At 45.4% G+C, this 15,716-nt stretch overlaps 1 protein-coding gene across 1 annotated transcript in view; it reads right to left on the bottom strand.

Annotated features, from left to right (window-relative positions):
- Positions 1–10,882, bottom strand: part of LOC144221784 (serotransferrin-like) — a 60,017-nt gene extending 49,135 nt beyond the window's left edge. Inside the window, 9 exon segments of the mRNA XM_077752311.1 lie at positions 223–377; positions 1,829–2,006; positions 2,799–2,977; positions 3,516–3,571; positions 4,394–4,541; positions 5,243–5,419; positions 6,214–6,322; positions 8,584–8,756; positions 10,751–10,882. Coding sequence (XP_077608437.1) covers positions 223–377; positions 1,829–2,006; positions 2,799–2,977; positions 3,516–3,571; positions 4,394–4,541; positions 5,243–5,419; positions 6,214–6,322; positions 8,584–8,756; positions 10,751–10,793 — 1,218 coding nt within the window. The 5' untranslated portion in view covers positions 10,794–10,882.
- Between the last annotated feature and the right edge of the window lie 4,834 nt (positions 10,883–15,716).

The raw sequence follows: 15,716 nt of genomic DNA, 5'->3' as shown, positions 1-15,716 counted from the left end.
GTGCCCCACCGTGTACTAACCAGGAGGAAACAGAGCCCTAAGGAGCCCTTCAGATCCATAACATGGAAAGTATTGAAGCTTCTGTGGAGCTGGGCTCCCACATGAGGGCAAGGTTCCTGGGAACCCAGGTTTTTATATCATTCCTAAGAACATTCACTCAACCTTAGGGACAGGCAGGCAGCAGTGGCGAGATGCTGCCCTATGGAGGCAGGAATGACATACCGCGATCATGGCAATACAGTCTTCCGTGGACTCTGCCGATTCACACTCTATTTTCCCTGTGCTGCTTACACTCCACATATCACACTTGGCCCTCTCATGGTGACTTATTGCACACCATTTCACCTTCTTGCATTCATCCTTTGAGGTATGAGGGCCTAGGGCATAAGGAAGAAAACCAGATTTAGACGAAGCCTTAGAAATTCCTGCTGAGTATTAATATTACCACCTGTCTTCATGAAAATGCTGGGATTTTGCCAGCAGTACACAAACAGATCCCATTCAAGGAATTAATAACCTTAGAAAACAAAGGCAGTAACAGTCTCTTTGTTGGCTTTTATCACTTAGATGATAATTTCTTCTAAGAATCCAACTTTAGTTCCAACCCCTCTATGACTTCAGGCTCTTTCTGGTTTTTTTCTTTTTGAAATAGCACTCAATCACCTGAGTTGTTCTTTTTTCCAATACTTTATTTTTTAAAGTTATTTATTTATTTATTTATTTATTTATTTATTTATTTATTGAGAGAGAGAGAGAGTGAGAGAGCGAGCGCAAGCGAGTGAGAATATCCCAAATAGGCTCCATGCTGTCAGCACCAAGCCCAACGTGGGGCTCAATCTCATGACCGTGAGATCAGGACCTGAGCCAAAATCAAGAGTCAGGCACCCCCTGAGTTGTTTATTTATTTGTTCATTGTTTATTGTCTGTTCCCTGCAGGAGAACATAAGTTCAGGGCAAGGGCTATGCCTGTCTTATTCTGCAAGGCACCATCATTATTCAAAGGCAGTGCCTGGCTTGCCGTCAGTGCGATAAATGTCTGCTGAATAAAGGGACATCTATTCAATTTTCAGATGCAGTTCAAATCAAAACTTCCTCAGGGAAGCTTTCCCACAGCCCCAGGATCTATTTTTCTTTGTTTTCAAAGTCTCATCAGACCATGATATTTTGTTCTGTTGTGTTTGTTTTCCTGTCCTATGAGCAAATCTCTCATTGTTAATCAATCATTCAGTAGAGTGACTATTCATTATTTGTTTTCTCCACTGGTGAGAAAGTTTCATGGCAGAGGACTCTTATATATGTTGGCCTCACCATTGTATGCCCAGCACCTAGCACAGTTTATGGCTACATGATCAATAAATGTCTGTTGAATGAAAGGATGATCAAGCAAATCCCTCAATGATCCAAGGAAGTTCAGGAGCCGGATTAACCCATCCAGAGCTCCAGCTTCATTATGGCACATGTTGATCATAATACTGGCTGCAGATGTACAAGTCTGTAGCATTTCTGTTCTATTGGCTTACTTTGTGCCAGGCTAATTGGCTTCACAAAGTGGGCAGGCAGGGTGGCCCTGATTTACACAAGGGAAATAATGCTAGTATCAACCCAAGTCATTTTAAGCATGCATTTCCTTCAATGCCTTTTAGTGATGTCCGGCCCATCTCATGATGACTGACACCATTTAGCATCAGTCTGACACTGGGCGGCAAAGCTGGGCAGATAAGGAAATGTCAGGGTGGGCTTCTGGTGCCTGGAAAGAGTCTGTTGCTGGTCCCTACCCTTACCAGTTTTCCCAGGTCCTAAGGTCACATGATCCTTCCCTAGTACTTACGCATATCTTCCCTTAGATTCCGAAGAGCAGTGACATAGTCATATCCCAGGTACAGCCAGGTGTCCATTTTAGAGGGAATCCTTAAAAGCCCTTGGGCAGAGTCCTTAAATAGCAGGTCCTTCCCCAGAGGTGAGCTGAAGAGCTGGAAGGCTGTAGATTTGTCTTTGCCATAATGTTCCTGTGTATAATAAAATACAATAGTAAATGGCTACAGCAACAAGGAATGCTTCAGGAGACTGAGGAAAAACAAAAACCCCAGAAAATGAAATGAAATGAAAAGCATGGAATTCTCAAGATTCCAGGAGAGAAGGCAGACAGGCCTGCTCTTTCCCATCCAGCACCTTCCCCACTCCCAACCCTCTTGCAGTCATGCAACAACCTATTTTCCAGGACATGTTTCTGAGGCCTATCTCCCTGGCTGTGATGACAGCTCACTGAGTATAAGAAATGGATCTCCTTCAGAGGCTGACTCTGTGTGGTTACCACTTAAACTCTCGATAGACAGATGGAAGGGCTGGATGAGAGGAGGTTGGCTTAGTGCTGGGATTCCGCTGTTCTAGGGAAATAAAGCCAGCTGTGTGTGTGGCACCCCTACAGTCAGGCTGAGGGACATTGGGTAAGAGATCATTCCCTTCTGGGGAGGTCATGGAAGGCCTTATGGGAGGTCATGGAGGGGGTATTTGCCCTTGGCCTAGAAATCTTGGTTTAGATAGAAATAGAATTAAACAATAAGGAGCATCTTCATGTCATTAGTTTAAAATGTAAGGGTCTGACAGACAATAATGCAGGACTAGACCCCTTGTGACTCTGAGTCCCTGCTGGGCACTTTCACACAAGTGGATGATATGTGGCACAGTTCCCACTATGTCCTGCCAACAAGGAATTCCATAGTGGCCAGAAGGGAATGTAGGAAGAGGCCCCAAATCCAAGCAGGGACCACAAGCAGGAGGGAGAACAGTGAATTCAGTACCTGAGCCTGGTTGAGAAGCTCCCAGATCAAGTCCTCCTTGCCTCCCATACTTCGGGCCACAACAGCATGGGAAGGGACCTTGGCCAGGTAGCACTCCTTAAATTCATCCACTGACTTCCGGGTGTTGTCTGGGCAGAGCAGCTCATACTGGTCCCTGTCAGCTTTGTTTGGCAGGTTATCTGGGGGAGGAAAGCCTGGATGAGCCAGCTGCAGACAGGACAGAGCCACGAGCTATAGTCTCCCCATCCCTTGCAATCCCAATTAAATCATAACATGTATGAGCTGAGATGCCTAGAACAAACGAGAGCCAGAGCACATAAGGAAACTGACCTACTCAAGATCCCACAATCAGTCACAGAGGCAAGGAAGCTTCTGAGGCCTAGTGCAGGGGTGACTGCCCAATATCCCACAACAGGTCTCATATCAGCAGGCCAAGTTTGGGCCGAGGTCAGCCTGACCAGCTCCCAATCCTTTGCTGTGGCAACATAGACCAGGAAGAAGGGTCTCTGTGTCCAGGAAGTTGAATTATGGAAAGAGGCCCGGGGGTCCAGGTGGGGACCCCATAGGCACACAACTCTGCACAAGTAGAAGCCCAAGCAATGATAAAGGAGGAACATGATATGCACATATCTGACTATGGTCCATGAAGAGCAGTGCAGAGGGGGGGAAAAAAGCCCACATCCGGGAGGAGATCATGCAAATTCTTCTTTCACTTACCCACTACTGTGGAGTGCTTGACAAAGGCCACTTCCCCAGCATCCTCCATTAGACACCTGTGGGAAAGAAATACATTAGAAGGATTACTGCAGGGTAGGCCCTTCTCCTGAGGCTTGAGGTTCTGTCTGATCACACTATCCAGCTTGGGGACAAGGGCAGAACCCAATGGAGGCCTCTGTGCAGACCCACAGCTAAGGAAGCACCATAGGGCACTGATATGCCACTAAGATGAGGGGGTGTGATGAACTCACAGGAACTAGAAATCCCTCATCATGTTTACCAAAGTGGCAAAAAAAAAATCATTAAAAATATTTTAATATAGAACAGAGTTTTCAAATTTCTCTGAAATGGAAAATAAATACATCAGGTCTCCTAAGACAGGAAATGTGCCCTTGGCTGGCTATCAAGTTTTAGGATATAAACAAGGTAAAAAACGGAGCAAAAAATCAGCCACATGAGCTGTCTACAAAGAGGTAGTGAGGGGAGGCAGGAGAGAGGCCAGTGCATTGAACAGGAGACACTGCTACAATAGAAAACAGAGGGTCAGTCCCTGAAGAATGGTCCAGACACTAAGGATGTGCCTGTCCCTTAGGCTCTGCCTAGTCCAGTGAGGGGACACATAGGGCAGGTTCAAGGGCTCTGGGGAGATAGAAAGGGTCTCCAAGAGAGGTGCTTCCTTGTTAAATATCACATGAAAGGTGTATGCACTGGCCTGACCTGGAGGAGAGTCCCAGCTGGATCACTGAGTCGCTATGAAGAAATTAGGCCTCCTGGACACCTCTTTGCAGGCTGGGCTCTGCTATGGACCAAGTAAGGTCTCACAGCCTAAGGACTTTGTACTCTTTGGCCACCATAGAGTAGTAGCTAGTCTCACTCACTTGAAGGCACCTGAGTAGCCGAAGTATGGTTCATGGTTGGAGCAGGCACACTTGTCTGGCCCTTTTCCTGCACACAGTTGACACAGTTGGGGGAAGGCTGCCCGATCCACACAGGGAACACAGCTGCTCATGAAGAAATTGGACGCTGCTGCTCAACATAAGACATTTAACACAAGCCATGAGCCACCCTGGCCAGAGATAGTTACAGCCCCCAGTCCAGGCTCAAGAAAGAACAGAGAGTGACTAAAGCAAAACCAGTACACCCAGTCCCAGCACACCATTATAGGTGGTCACTGATCAAGATCAAGTTTTCCAAAAAGGGACAAGTTAACCTTTGTCCTCCCATTGACCCAGGCCTGTCTCAGATCACTGTCAGCCTCCTCTCTGCCTGTCAGACTGGAACACCTCAGAGAGAGTTTTCCTCTGGCATTTCTATCTGAGAGATGGGAGACCCACATATAGAGGTATAGGCCAAGTTCATGGCTGTCAGATGGCCACCAGAAAAGCTCCAGCAGAATGGGAAACACATCAGCCACAGACAGGAAAAAACCCCAGGGAAGTGAACAGTAGGACCCAGAAAAGTTGGCCCTGACTGAAACCCTCTAACAGGCTTGATGCCTTTCCCCCCATTCCTCAGGACAGCCTCTGGTTGGGTGTGAAGAGCTCAGAGAAGAAAAAACACAGCTAACATCTCCCAAGGTCTCCTGGTACGGCAGAACTGGTATGGCAGTTTAAAGGTGGTATACCTCCCACCTCTACCCCGAAGACCCATCACACATGATCACCTGATTGTGTCTGAGTGACCCCAGTGTGGCCTGTCTGATAGCACTCACCCTCTTGCCCACTTACCCCGCTGAAGAGATTCACGTGGCTCAGGCAACTTCCAATAAAGTAACCCCATGGGGATATTCCACCCAGCAGACCTGCCAAGGCCTGTGTGGCAGGATTTCTTGCCTTGGAGCTGGTTCAGTTGGAAGTTACTGGTCTTTTTCACCACAGCCACAGCATAATAGAAGGTTTTTTTATCTGCAAAGGGACAGTGTGAATCAAAGACCTTTAGTCCGGGGCAGTTGGAAACATTGCTTCTCATTGTTGGGCTCCTGAGTTGAGAAACGGAATCCACAGGGCACATTTATGTTGGGCTGGGTCATAGAGAGAGATCAGGGAAACCTGCTTAGACTTGCAGGGGAAAGAAGGCACCACAGAGAGAACATTTATAATAACTCTCTAGGCAAACAGAGGGACAAGAAGGCCACATGTACATGTGGCCCAAATACTTTTGCCTACCATGGCCCTACAGGGTGTCTGTCTGCCTACACCTACCAAACCAAGTCCACCAGGAACCTGGAGTTGTGGCACAGGGACCACATTCATTCTAAGTACTTCCTGTCCCCTGACATAGGCCCAGAGCCAGCTGGTTGCTCTCAGAAGAGATGCAAGGCTGTTGGGGTTCCAAGCATGTGCTCCAGTGTGGTCTCTCCCCTGTGTGTGGCGCCTATGGTTCTGGGAGAGCTCCTCTGTGTAGCTCTTAACCCCCGTGGTTCAGGTCAGGTTGAACACAGCCTTCTCTGTTTCACCAGGGAGCACATTTCCTGGCCCAGAAGGTCAATGTCAGGAGCACCAGTCCTTAATCATCCCAAAGCCCCAAAGGCCTTGAGTTGTGTCTTTGACCCAAAGGCCTCTCAGTCCCCACTGACACCCAATGAGGAATGCTCATCAGTCTTTAATCTCCATTACCTGCCTGAACAAGACAAACTCAGTATCTACCAGGAGAGAACAAGAGCAACAAACTCTCTCCTGGGTTCCCAGGAAGAACTTACCAACTTGTGACTCATAGAACTCTGCCACTACAGGCTTTAGGTTGTAGGGTTGGAGGCCTGCCTCGAACACCAAACCTGCATCCAGTGTCACAGCATCTGCTTCATTTGTCTGAAAGGGATAAGACCAGACCCTGATGAAGTGCTTGCTTCTGATAAACTTTTGATAAACTAAAAGTATATAGTAAAAATTTAAGCCAATCATTAAAGAATATAAATAAAATGGAATAAAGGGAAAACAACACAAATGAACACACACGTATGAAAAGGAAAAATCAGAAAACGGGGAAAGACTGGACTAAGAAGTCAAAAGTAATATGGCAGAAATAAGTCCATATTTACCTGTAATGACAATTATTAGTGGCCTAGTTTACTGCATAAAATAAATGAAATTGTCAGAAAGCATTAATAAACAAAAGCCAGCAATAAACAGTTTTCAAAAGATGTACCTGAAACAAAAGCACACAAAAAGTTGAAAATAAAGGACTGGAAAGAGCCACAGAAGAAGACTACTAAGCAGAAGAAAGGTTGGTGTATTATGTTAATATTTTAAAAAATAGAGTTTAGTCAAATAGAACTCCCAAAGATAATTTAATAATAATAAAATACCAAATTCACCAAGAATGATAGAATTATTCTCTCATACATTGCTGGTTGGAGTAGAAATTGAAATAACCACATTAATTTTCAACTACATCCCCAAAAGAAAAAAAAGAATAGCACCACCAAATTTGCTTAAAAATCAAACACATTTGACATTGTCTTAAAAGTCAAATTAATATCTCACAGTATACCAAGTCTGCTCCAATACTTGTGTCCCAAGAGATTTATATAAAAATATTTGTCACGTCCTGATTAGGATAACAGAAAGCTAGAAATAGCGCAAATGCCTAATGACCAGAAAAGAAAAAATAAATTGTGGTATACTAACATAATAGACTATTGTAGAGCTCTGAAAATGAATGAACAATGGCTATATTCAAAGATATGGGTGAATCTTAGCATAATATCGAGGAGGAAAAAAACAAGTAGAAGACAACACATAGTAATGTCACGTTTATGAAACTTGTCACAAAAGGCAAGAAAGTTTTAGGATTCAGTTTGCTCAGGTTAGAGACACACATCGATGGTTTTAAGTAAGGTCAGTGGGTTATATCACACTAAGCGGGGCCATTCCCATAAAATCCAGTATTGCCACACCGCAGCCCTAGAAGTAAGCTATGGGCAGTGATGAAGTTTTGAGAATCTGTGTTAGGTTTGTGGATAATATTATTAACATAGAAAAATAAAGAGGGGCATGCATGGACTAAAACTGAACAAATCATAATTCAAGGGTTAGAATTAAACCATGACCATAACTGAGGTCCAATTAAAACACAAACATACACACACACACACACACACGCACGCACGTGCACACACAGCAGACCAGCCACACACAGCAGACCAGGTGTTCTTACCAAATCATTGATTCCTTCAGTGAATCATGCTCCATCTGGCTGAGTCTATCTCTCCCGTCGCATTACTCCTTCCAGTCTCCTGCTTGCTCTACCCCTGTCACCCTGACTTCCCTACAGCAGCTTCAAAAAGCCCGTCTCTCCCATCTCAGGATCTTTGCACAAATTGTTGTTCACCACCCGACGTATTCAACCGATGGCACCCAGCAGCCTTACCCATGTTCATCCTTAGGGGCTCAGCTTTTCCTCTCAGGGAGATTATCCTTGATACTCAGGCCAAAGCATGTTTCTTCTGAATGTCTCTGTCAGAGCATTCTACTCTTTCCCTTCACTGTACATCACACAGTTTGAAATTACAGTCTATTTGTTTCCATGTTTTTCTTCTCTCCTGACTATACTGTAAGCTCCTCAAGAGTAAGGACCATGTGTGTTTCAATTCACCACCACAGCCCCATTGCCCAGCACAGGGTCTGACCCACATTCAGATGTGCACAGACGATGATGAAGGAATGAAGAGTTTGGGGAAAATCTAGAAAACAAAGGGTTCAGCAATCATCTACAGTTGGCACTGTATTTCTCTTCCCTGAGAGCATCATTCAGCTTCCTGTGATATGTCAAGAATTTCCAAAACAACATCATAAAATAAGTTTGATAGCAAACATTCTTGTTTTTCCCCTGAATTCAGAGAACTTAGTGCCTTAAAATTGCCCATTTTTCAGAGCATTGGATTTTGCTTCAAGACCCCTTAAAAATGACCACTCCAATTTCCCTTTCTGAAGTGCTTTTATTAGCATTGGAGGTTGACTGTCACACACACCAGCCTCCTCCCTGTGAGTAAAGAGTTGTTCCAAAATGACAGTAGAGAAAGAGAAAGTATAGATTTTCTTCCACTCTCTTTTAGGCAATAGTGACTTACCGAAATGGCCTTGATGCAGTCAAGGTAGGAAGCTTTCTTTACACAGCTGACAAAGGGACCAGTTTCAAGGACCGTTTTCATATTTTCGCCGAAACTGGCGCACTTACTGGCTTCATGATTTGAGACAGTGCACCATCTCACAGTTTTCTCAGGGGAGACAGCCAGACACAGCCCTGGGAGAAAGAGGCCAGAGGTCCCTGTGCTAGTGGGAGAGACATCAGCACCCTCCAAAGAGTCTGGAAGGCTCCATCCCCTCTATCCTGTCCTTCTCCCACTCCTCCCGTTAACACCCCAGGGCACAGTTTCTACCACCATCTGAGGCTGGGGACAAGAGAAAGAAACGCTAATGGCCTCCTAGTCACCTGCTAACCACTCTGTGCTAGCCAGAGGGATGTGGGCTTGGCTATCAGCTCTCGATTGGAGACCACTGTCTGCACCTCTCTGTTCTGCCTGCCTCCTTGCCTCACAGTCATGGGACATAAGCCTTATCAGTGTGACAGGGCATTTTCAGCTACTTTAAGGTGTTGGCTTGAGAAGACAACTTGGGGAAGTAGCCAGGTAGGAGTTACCATAAATAATAATACCATTTATTTATGTTTTAATACAGTTTATTGTCAAGTTAGCTAACATACAGTGTATACAGTGGGCTCTTGGCTTTGGGAGTAGATTCCCGTGATTCATCACCTACATGCAAGGAATTACTGTCTCATAAAGATGATGGAACTGGGCTCAGAAAGTGATGCTTTAGCCAAGGTCACCCAGCTTGTTAATGGCTGAGACTGGCTTAGATACGAGGTCTCCAGACTTTGGCCTCTACCCCAGGGAACAAAAGAAGATGACATTCTGAATTATTTTCCATATGCTTCACCAGTAGGTAGGGGCAAGTGATTATTGAGATAATGAATTGTATATGATACTCTTCTATCATCCTCTGTTCCAGGAGTAACTAGAACTCCACATATTTAGTGGTTCTTTCTGTTTCCAGTGACCCCCCTCCTTCAACTTTCATCAGTCTTTGGGGCTGCCATTAGGAAAAGCTAAAGCCAGCCTTGTCTGTAGCTATTAAAATCATGTGGTTGCACTACTTCCAAAGCCCTCTGTTATCTCTACTTTCTGTGGATCAACAGCACAAGGCTGACTCAGGGAAGCTGATGAATATCCACAAATCGCAAAGCAGGAAAGGGGGAGGGCAGTGGTTCTCCAGAATGCATAAAGAGGGGCCACAGGGAAGTCAGTGCCCCAACCACCATTTATCCCACTTGTACCCATGAGAAGTCACAGGAGGCATCACGATTCAGTGGCAAACCTCCCTAAACTGTCCCTCCTGCAGTCTCATGGGCAGGAATATGTCCTGAGTCCTGCATTTACCTTGCACAGCCCTATGAGGTCCTTGGGGCAGGCAGGTGAAAGACAAGTAATGCAGGGCCAATTCTCAAGGGTAAACTTTTCCAGGAGAGACAAATAACAAACACAGCAGGCTCCAAATGTGTGGCAAAGGCACCAGGAGTGGCAGGCAAAAGTTAAAGGACAGAGGGTACCAAACAATCTTAGGAGGTGATGGGCATGGCAGAGGCCATCCAGTGGCAGGCCACAGCAAGGATGTGCTGGTGCCTGGATGCATGGCCTCATTTACCCTCACCTGACCCCGCAGGCTGGGGCTGTACTGCCCTTCTCACTGGTGAGGACACAAGAAGCCTGGCTTCAAATATGCGCCAAACCCCTCAGCGGCCCTGCTTCTTAGCAGGGTATCATCAATGCCAAGGGTACCTGTAGGACATCAGACTGCCAAGGGGAGGGCGGGGATCTGAGAGGTCTTGAATGCCATGCTCAGCAGTTCAGACTCAACTCAGGAGGCATCATAGAAGTGATCTGATAAACCATAATGTAAGTGCTCTAATTTATTGTATTCTAATACTACAAGATTTACTGGACAACGAGGAGGAGGAAAGCAAGGAGAGGAAGCAAGTGAGCACAGCAGGACAGGTGCAAAGCAGCAGAGGGGAACCTGAAGCAGTCCTGAAGCAGGTGCAGGGGTGCAGTGGCGAAGAGCGAAGGAAATGCTCAGGGAACCCAGGGGCGGGGAGCAATATGTTGGAGTGGAGGGTGCAAAGAGCACCCGGCTGGCGGCTGGCGACCTTGCGGGTCTTCCCTGCGCTGCTGAACTCACCCAGGACCGCGCAGGCCAGCAGGGCGCTGATGGCGAGCCTCATCTTCCTGAGTCTGTGGCTTGAAGCGGCAGGGAGCACAGACCTATGGGCTTCTGCACCGCCTCCCAGCCCTCCGCGCCGCCGCTTTATCCTCCGCACCCTGGGCCAAGCAGAATCTTTGACCTCCTGTGTTTGCACAGCCCGCTTGCCCAATCACGCCTCATCCCGCCCCCATCATTCCTTGTCCAGGCCGATCACCTCATTTCCTGAGCTCTGGAAAGATGACGGACGGTATCCAGCACAAAAGTGCTGATTGTAAGGGAATAAAAGAAAAATCAACCCTTTGTTAATATGCGATCTCTCAGTGCCAGGAGCAGGGCTGCAGCCGGAAGAGGGTTGTTGGGGGAGGGTGGATCTGCTCCTGAATCTGAGGATGCCAACGCTGGTTGTGCACCAGCTTTCATTCCACAGATAATAGAGGAGAGGAACTACCCCAGATCCAGACTAGAAACACAGAATGACAAACACTTTCCTGAGAGAGGGTGTCAGAGAAGAATAAAGTGAGCCTCAAAGGCAAGTTCAACACCCTTACTTGATGCCAAGTGACCCCAGAAACCCTGTCCCTCGGCTTTCAAAGGCCCTCCTGTCTGAGGAACTTCTCTTTCCCCATGTGCCCTGCTGAACTAAGGCTCCTGGACCGAAAACCTTCCCTTTTCATGCATCCTGCTGGACACCTTGGCCTGGGAACAGAGTCACAGGGAGAGATCGGGAGCTTTCTCATAGGAAGCTACCAAGTAATGTGACCAAGACTCTTGAGACTCAGAACGCAAGTGTCACATGAGCACAAGGCAAGGGACCCAGAGGAGGATGTGGCCTGATCTCAATGCTCTGGGTCATCCCTGGGTCCCTCCAGCTAAGTAGTCTCCAACTGGCTTTGTTTGCACATCCTTATTGTATAGGTGTGACATTGTATATTCTGTGTATATTCTGTGTATGCACTTTTTAAACTAATACATTGTGTACATTTCAGCCATGTGAGGAATAGAAATTTATAAAGCAATGAGACAAAGATGAAACACTCATTTTAAATTTTGTTTGTTTGTTTTTTGTTTGTTTTTAATAGTTTATTGTCAAGTTGGTTTCCATATAACACCCAGTACTCATCCCCACAAGTGCCCTCCTCCATGCCCATTACCCCCTTCCCCCCCCATCAGTCCTCAGTTTGTTCTCAGCATTCAAGAGTCTCTCATGGTTTGCCTCCCTCCCCCTCACCCACTATTTTCCCCCTTTCCTCGGTTAAGTTCCTCCTAATTGAAACACTCACTTTAAAATGTTCCTTTGTTTATTGTGCCTTGTATACAATGAATAATATCTCAAGGCAAAATCATACATTTAGGGAAATGGCAAGTTTCTTGATAGTAGATATATATCAGTACTCCAGAAAGTCATCAAGATAATTTTAGGGCCCTCTAAAAATTACTTCTTTTCCAGTCTGATCAGATAATTGTTTTGGGCTCTATGTACACTAATTTATAGCAGGCCTATAAGATGTCAGTACTATTATTTTATTTTTGTTCATTTGTATTTGTGTCATCAAAATCATCTAATTCTAGTTTCTTTGCAAAAATATTTTTAAGGCACTTGTGCATTTGATGAGGGTTGGTGAGTTAAATCAAATTACCTAATGTGTATATCCAGTTTCCTGGGCACATGTGCACCACAAAATGTGGAACCCCACAAAAGGCAAAGGACAGGTCAGAGGATCACAACCATCCAGCACCCCCTTTCTGACCCCACTCTTTGTGAGGTAGTCCCCATCTTCCCTCAGGACACTTCAGAGGTTCTACAAGACACGTGTCTGTCTGGCCTACAGACCAATGGGAGACACTGCCAATCCTCATACTAAATAGTAGTGAATGTTCATTTGTTAATCTTTTGTGTTAAGGATAAACATAACTGGAAGTTAGGTTATCTTCTCTCACACCCCAATAAATTGTCTCATATACATGTGATTACACACACCCCACTTTAGAGAGTATTACTATACCAAGGACTTTCCATTTACAGTGAAGGCTTAAAACAAGCCTAGCCAGCTAAACACCTTTCTCACCAATGAAGAAGAGTGACTGCTGCTGCCTTCCTTCCCTACCCATCCTGGGCCCTCCTGCTGAAGTCATGAAAATCCCAGGATCATGGCAGGAGGGAAGTATTCTGACTTGCCTCTGCAACAGCATTAGGGGGTGGTCTGGTTTCCTTTGGGAAACCTTGAGGTACAGAGATGAAGATAGAGGGAGAAATTCAGGGGAAGAGCTGGCAGGGAAGAGACTGTACAGAGCAGGCATGCCTACATTCCGGGGATGCCTCCTTAGACCCTGCAGAGAGCTTGCAGGGTCTGCCCAGAAGTATGAAGGAGAGTTGCCCAGTGCCAACTAATCCACAAACTCAGGGAAGCTCTGTGGAAGGCATGGAAGGCAAATGGACCATGATTCTTACCCCTGGGCTCCTACTGCACTTACTCTCATACCAGAGGGGATAGTGAGCCTTTCCTGAGGCAGCTCCTCCAGGGACAGGCCCCCAGCCAAGCCTGAGCCCCTCAGAGGGAGCACCCTCTGGCCAGTGCACGGGAATCCCCATTTTATGGTTTGGTGGGTTTTTTTTTCTTTGAGAGGGAGGGAGAGGGAGAGAATCTCCACACTGAGCATGGAGCCCAAGGCTGGACTAGATCCCAGACCCTGGGATCATGACCTGAGCCAAAATCAAAAGTTGGACACCCAACTGACCGAGCCACCCAGGCACCCCTAGAATCCCCATTTTTAAGATGAGATGAGGAAACTGAGGCCCTGAGGGGTTAATAACTTGTCCAAAACCAACTGGTGAGTCAGATGCAAAATCAAGCAGTCTAGTTCCAGAGTTCACATACCCACCAGGGACATACAGAGAGCAAGGGGTTCATCCGGGCTCACACTAAGAGGGATAGACAGGGCACTCCCAATCCTGCAATTCTCCACAGACACACGACCCCACACTTCAGTTTGCAGAGGGGCTTTTCCCTCTCAGAGAGGTCTGAGTGCCCCAGCCGTAGAACCTCAGGCATGCACTGCGGTTTTTTGCTCAGATGGAAGGAAAGTATTACATCTTCAGTCCGTCCATGTGCCAGGAACCATTCTGGGTCAAGATCTTTGTGATCTTGACCAACTACCTTGAGAGATGAGATCAGTTCCCCATTTTTCAGGTGTGGACACTACACTAAAATGACAGGTCCTCTTCACAAAGCTCTGGGTCCTGAACTCAAGTCTTTTAAGTCCCAGCCTCCTGTAGACTGCAGCTGCCGTCTGGATATTTATCCCCTTTTTACTTATCCAGAAGATGAAAGGAAGAGGGGAAGGAAGGACATAAGAGGGTGTCGAGGGTGGTGTGGGAATGAAGAGAGCTTTCAGTTATAAAAGCCAAGCCAAGTCATGACCCACATCTTCCACCATAAACTGAATAAAAACTCTTAAATTTCAGTGGGATTGGCCCTCTTGTAGAAAGAGCTGAGCTTGTGTGTACGTGCAGGGGGGTTGGGTTGCTGACCTAAAGGAATGGGCAGGAATGCATTGGCTCTCTGAACCAATATTTGTTGTTTCCAAATGTTGCCTCATTTACAAAGAAGCAGAGCAAACAAAGAACTTCTCTCTGGTTGAACTAGTCCCTCTTTCCCTCCCCCCTCATTGCTCTCTGCCCAACACCAGAGCTTCTCCTCTGAAAACCTGAGTCTGGGTCTTCAAGAAGGTGGGATCAGACAGCCTGAGAAATAATGTTTATAGATCCACTGTTCCACAGACCTACTGGCTTAGGGAGAGTGTGGTAAGAGGTGAGAACCAAGGGCACTTGATGTTAGAAAAAATGTCAGGCCATTTGAAATGCCATACACCACCACCATCTCTCTCCCTCTCCCTTTCCCTCTCCCTCTCCCTCTCCCTCTCTCTCTCCCTCTCCCTTCCCTACCCCTATGAAGTTCCTGGACAAAGAAGATTCTCACGCTTCCATTCTATTCCCAGAGAAGTCCATAAAAATATCTTTTTCATGAATAGTCAAGGGCCAGACAGCTTCACCAATGAATGCTACCAAACATTTAAGAAGAATTATAACAATCTCACACATACTTTGCAGGTAATAGAAAAAGAAAGAGCATTCTGTAACTAATTTTTGAGGCTGGTAAGTATATTTTTGAAAGCAAAAACCATCAAGGACATCATGACAAAATTAAAAAATACCTTTTATGAACACAGATGCAAAAATCCTAAGCAAAATACTAGCAAATTGAACTCAGCAATATCTAAGAATACTAAATCACTACCAAGTTGGATTTATTCTAGGAATGCAAGTTATCTTTTGAAAAGTTGATCAGTGTGATTGATCATATTAACAGAATAAAGGAGAAAAATTAAATGATCATGTTAGCTGGTACAGGGACAGCATTTGGTTAAACTCAGCAACCATACTTTTTAAAACCTCTTAGTAAACTTATACTAGGAAACATGTTTAATCTGTGTATGTGTGTGTGTAATACATATAAATACATCAAAGAGATGTTTTATATGTATATGAAATCATCATAGTGGTGAAATGGTGAATGAAAGTTTTCCCTTTGAGATCAATAAAAAGATCAGAAAGTCTACTATTATCATTTCTATTCAACACCTAACTTGTGGACCTTGTCAGTCCAGTCAGGTAGAAAAAAGATATAATATGTAAAAGAAGTGAAAAGAAAAAAATAAAAGTGTCATTTTCTTCCCAGTTTATTTCATTAGAAGGAGCACAATAGTGATTAATTCTCATCAATTCTGTTATGTTTGTCTACTTGGTTAAGGTGGTGTCTGACAGGTTTTTACACTGTAAATTTGCCTTTGTAATGAGTAGTTTGTGAGAAGATACTTTGAGACTCTTTAATATCTTATTCCTCATCGGATTTTCACCCCCTCGTTTTAGCATTCATTGATGATT

This window comes from Crocuta crocuta, unplaced genomic scaffold (assembly GCF_008692635.1).
Source record: "Crocuta crocuta isolate KB4526 unplaced genomic scaffold, BGI_CrCroc_1.0 scaffold580, whole genome shotgun sequence".
NCBI classification, from domain to species: domain Eukaryota; kingdom Metazoa; phylum Chordata; class Mammalia; order Carnivora; family Hyaenidae; genus Crocuta; species Crocuta crocuta.
Note: the sequence above shows the minus strand (reverse complement) of the source record. Positions and strands in the feature narration are given on the sequence as shown.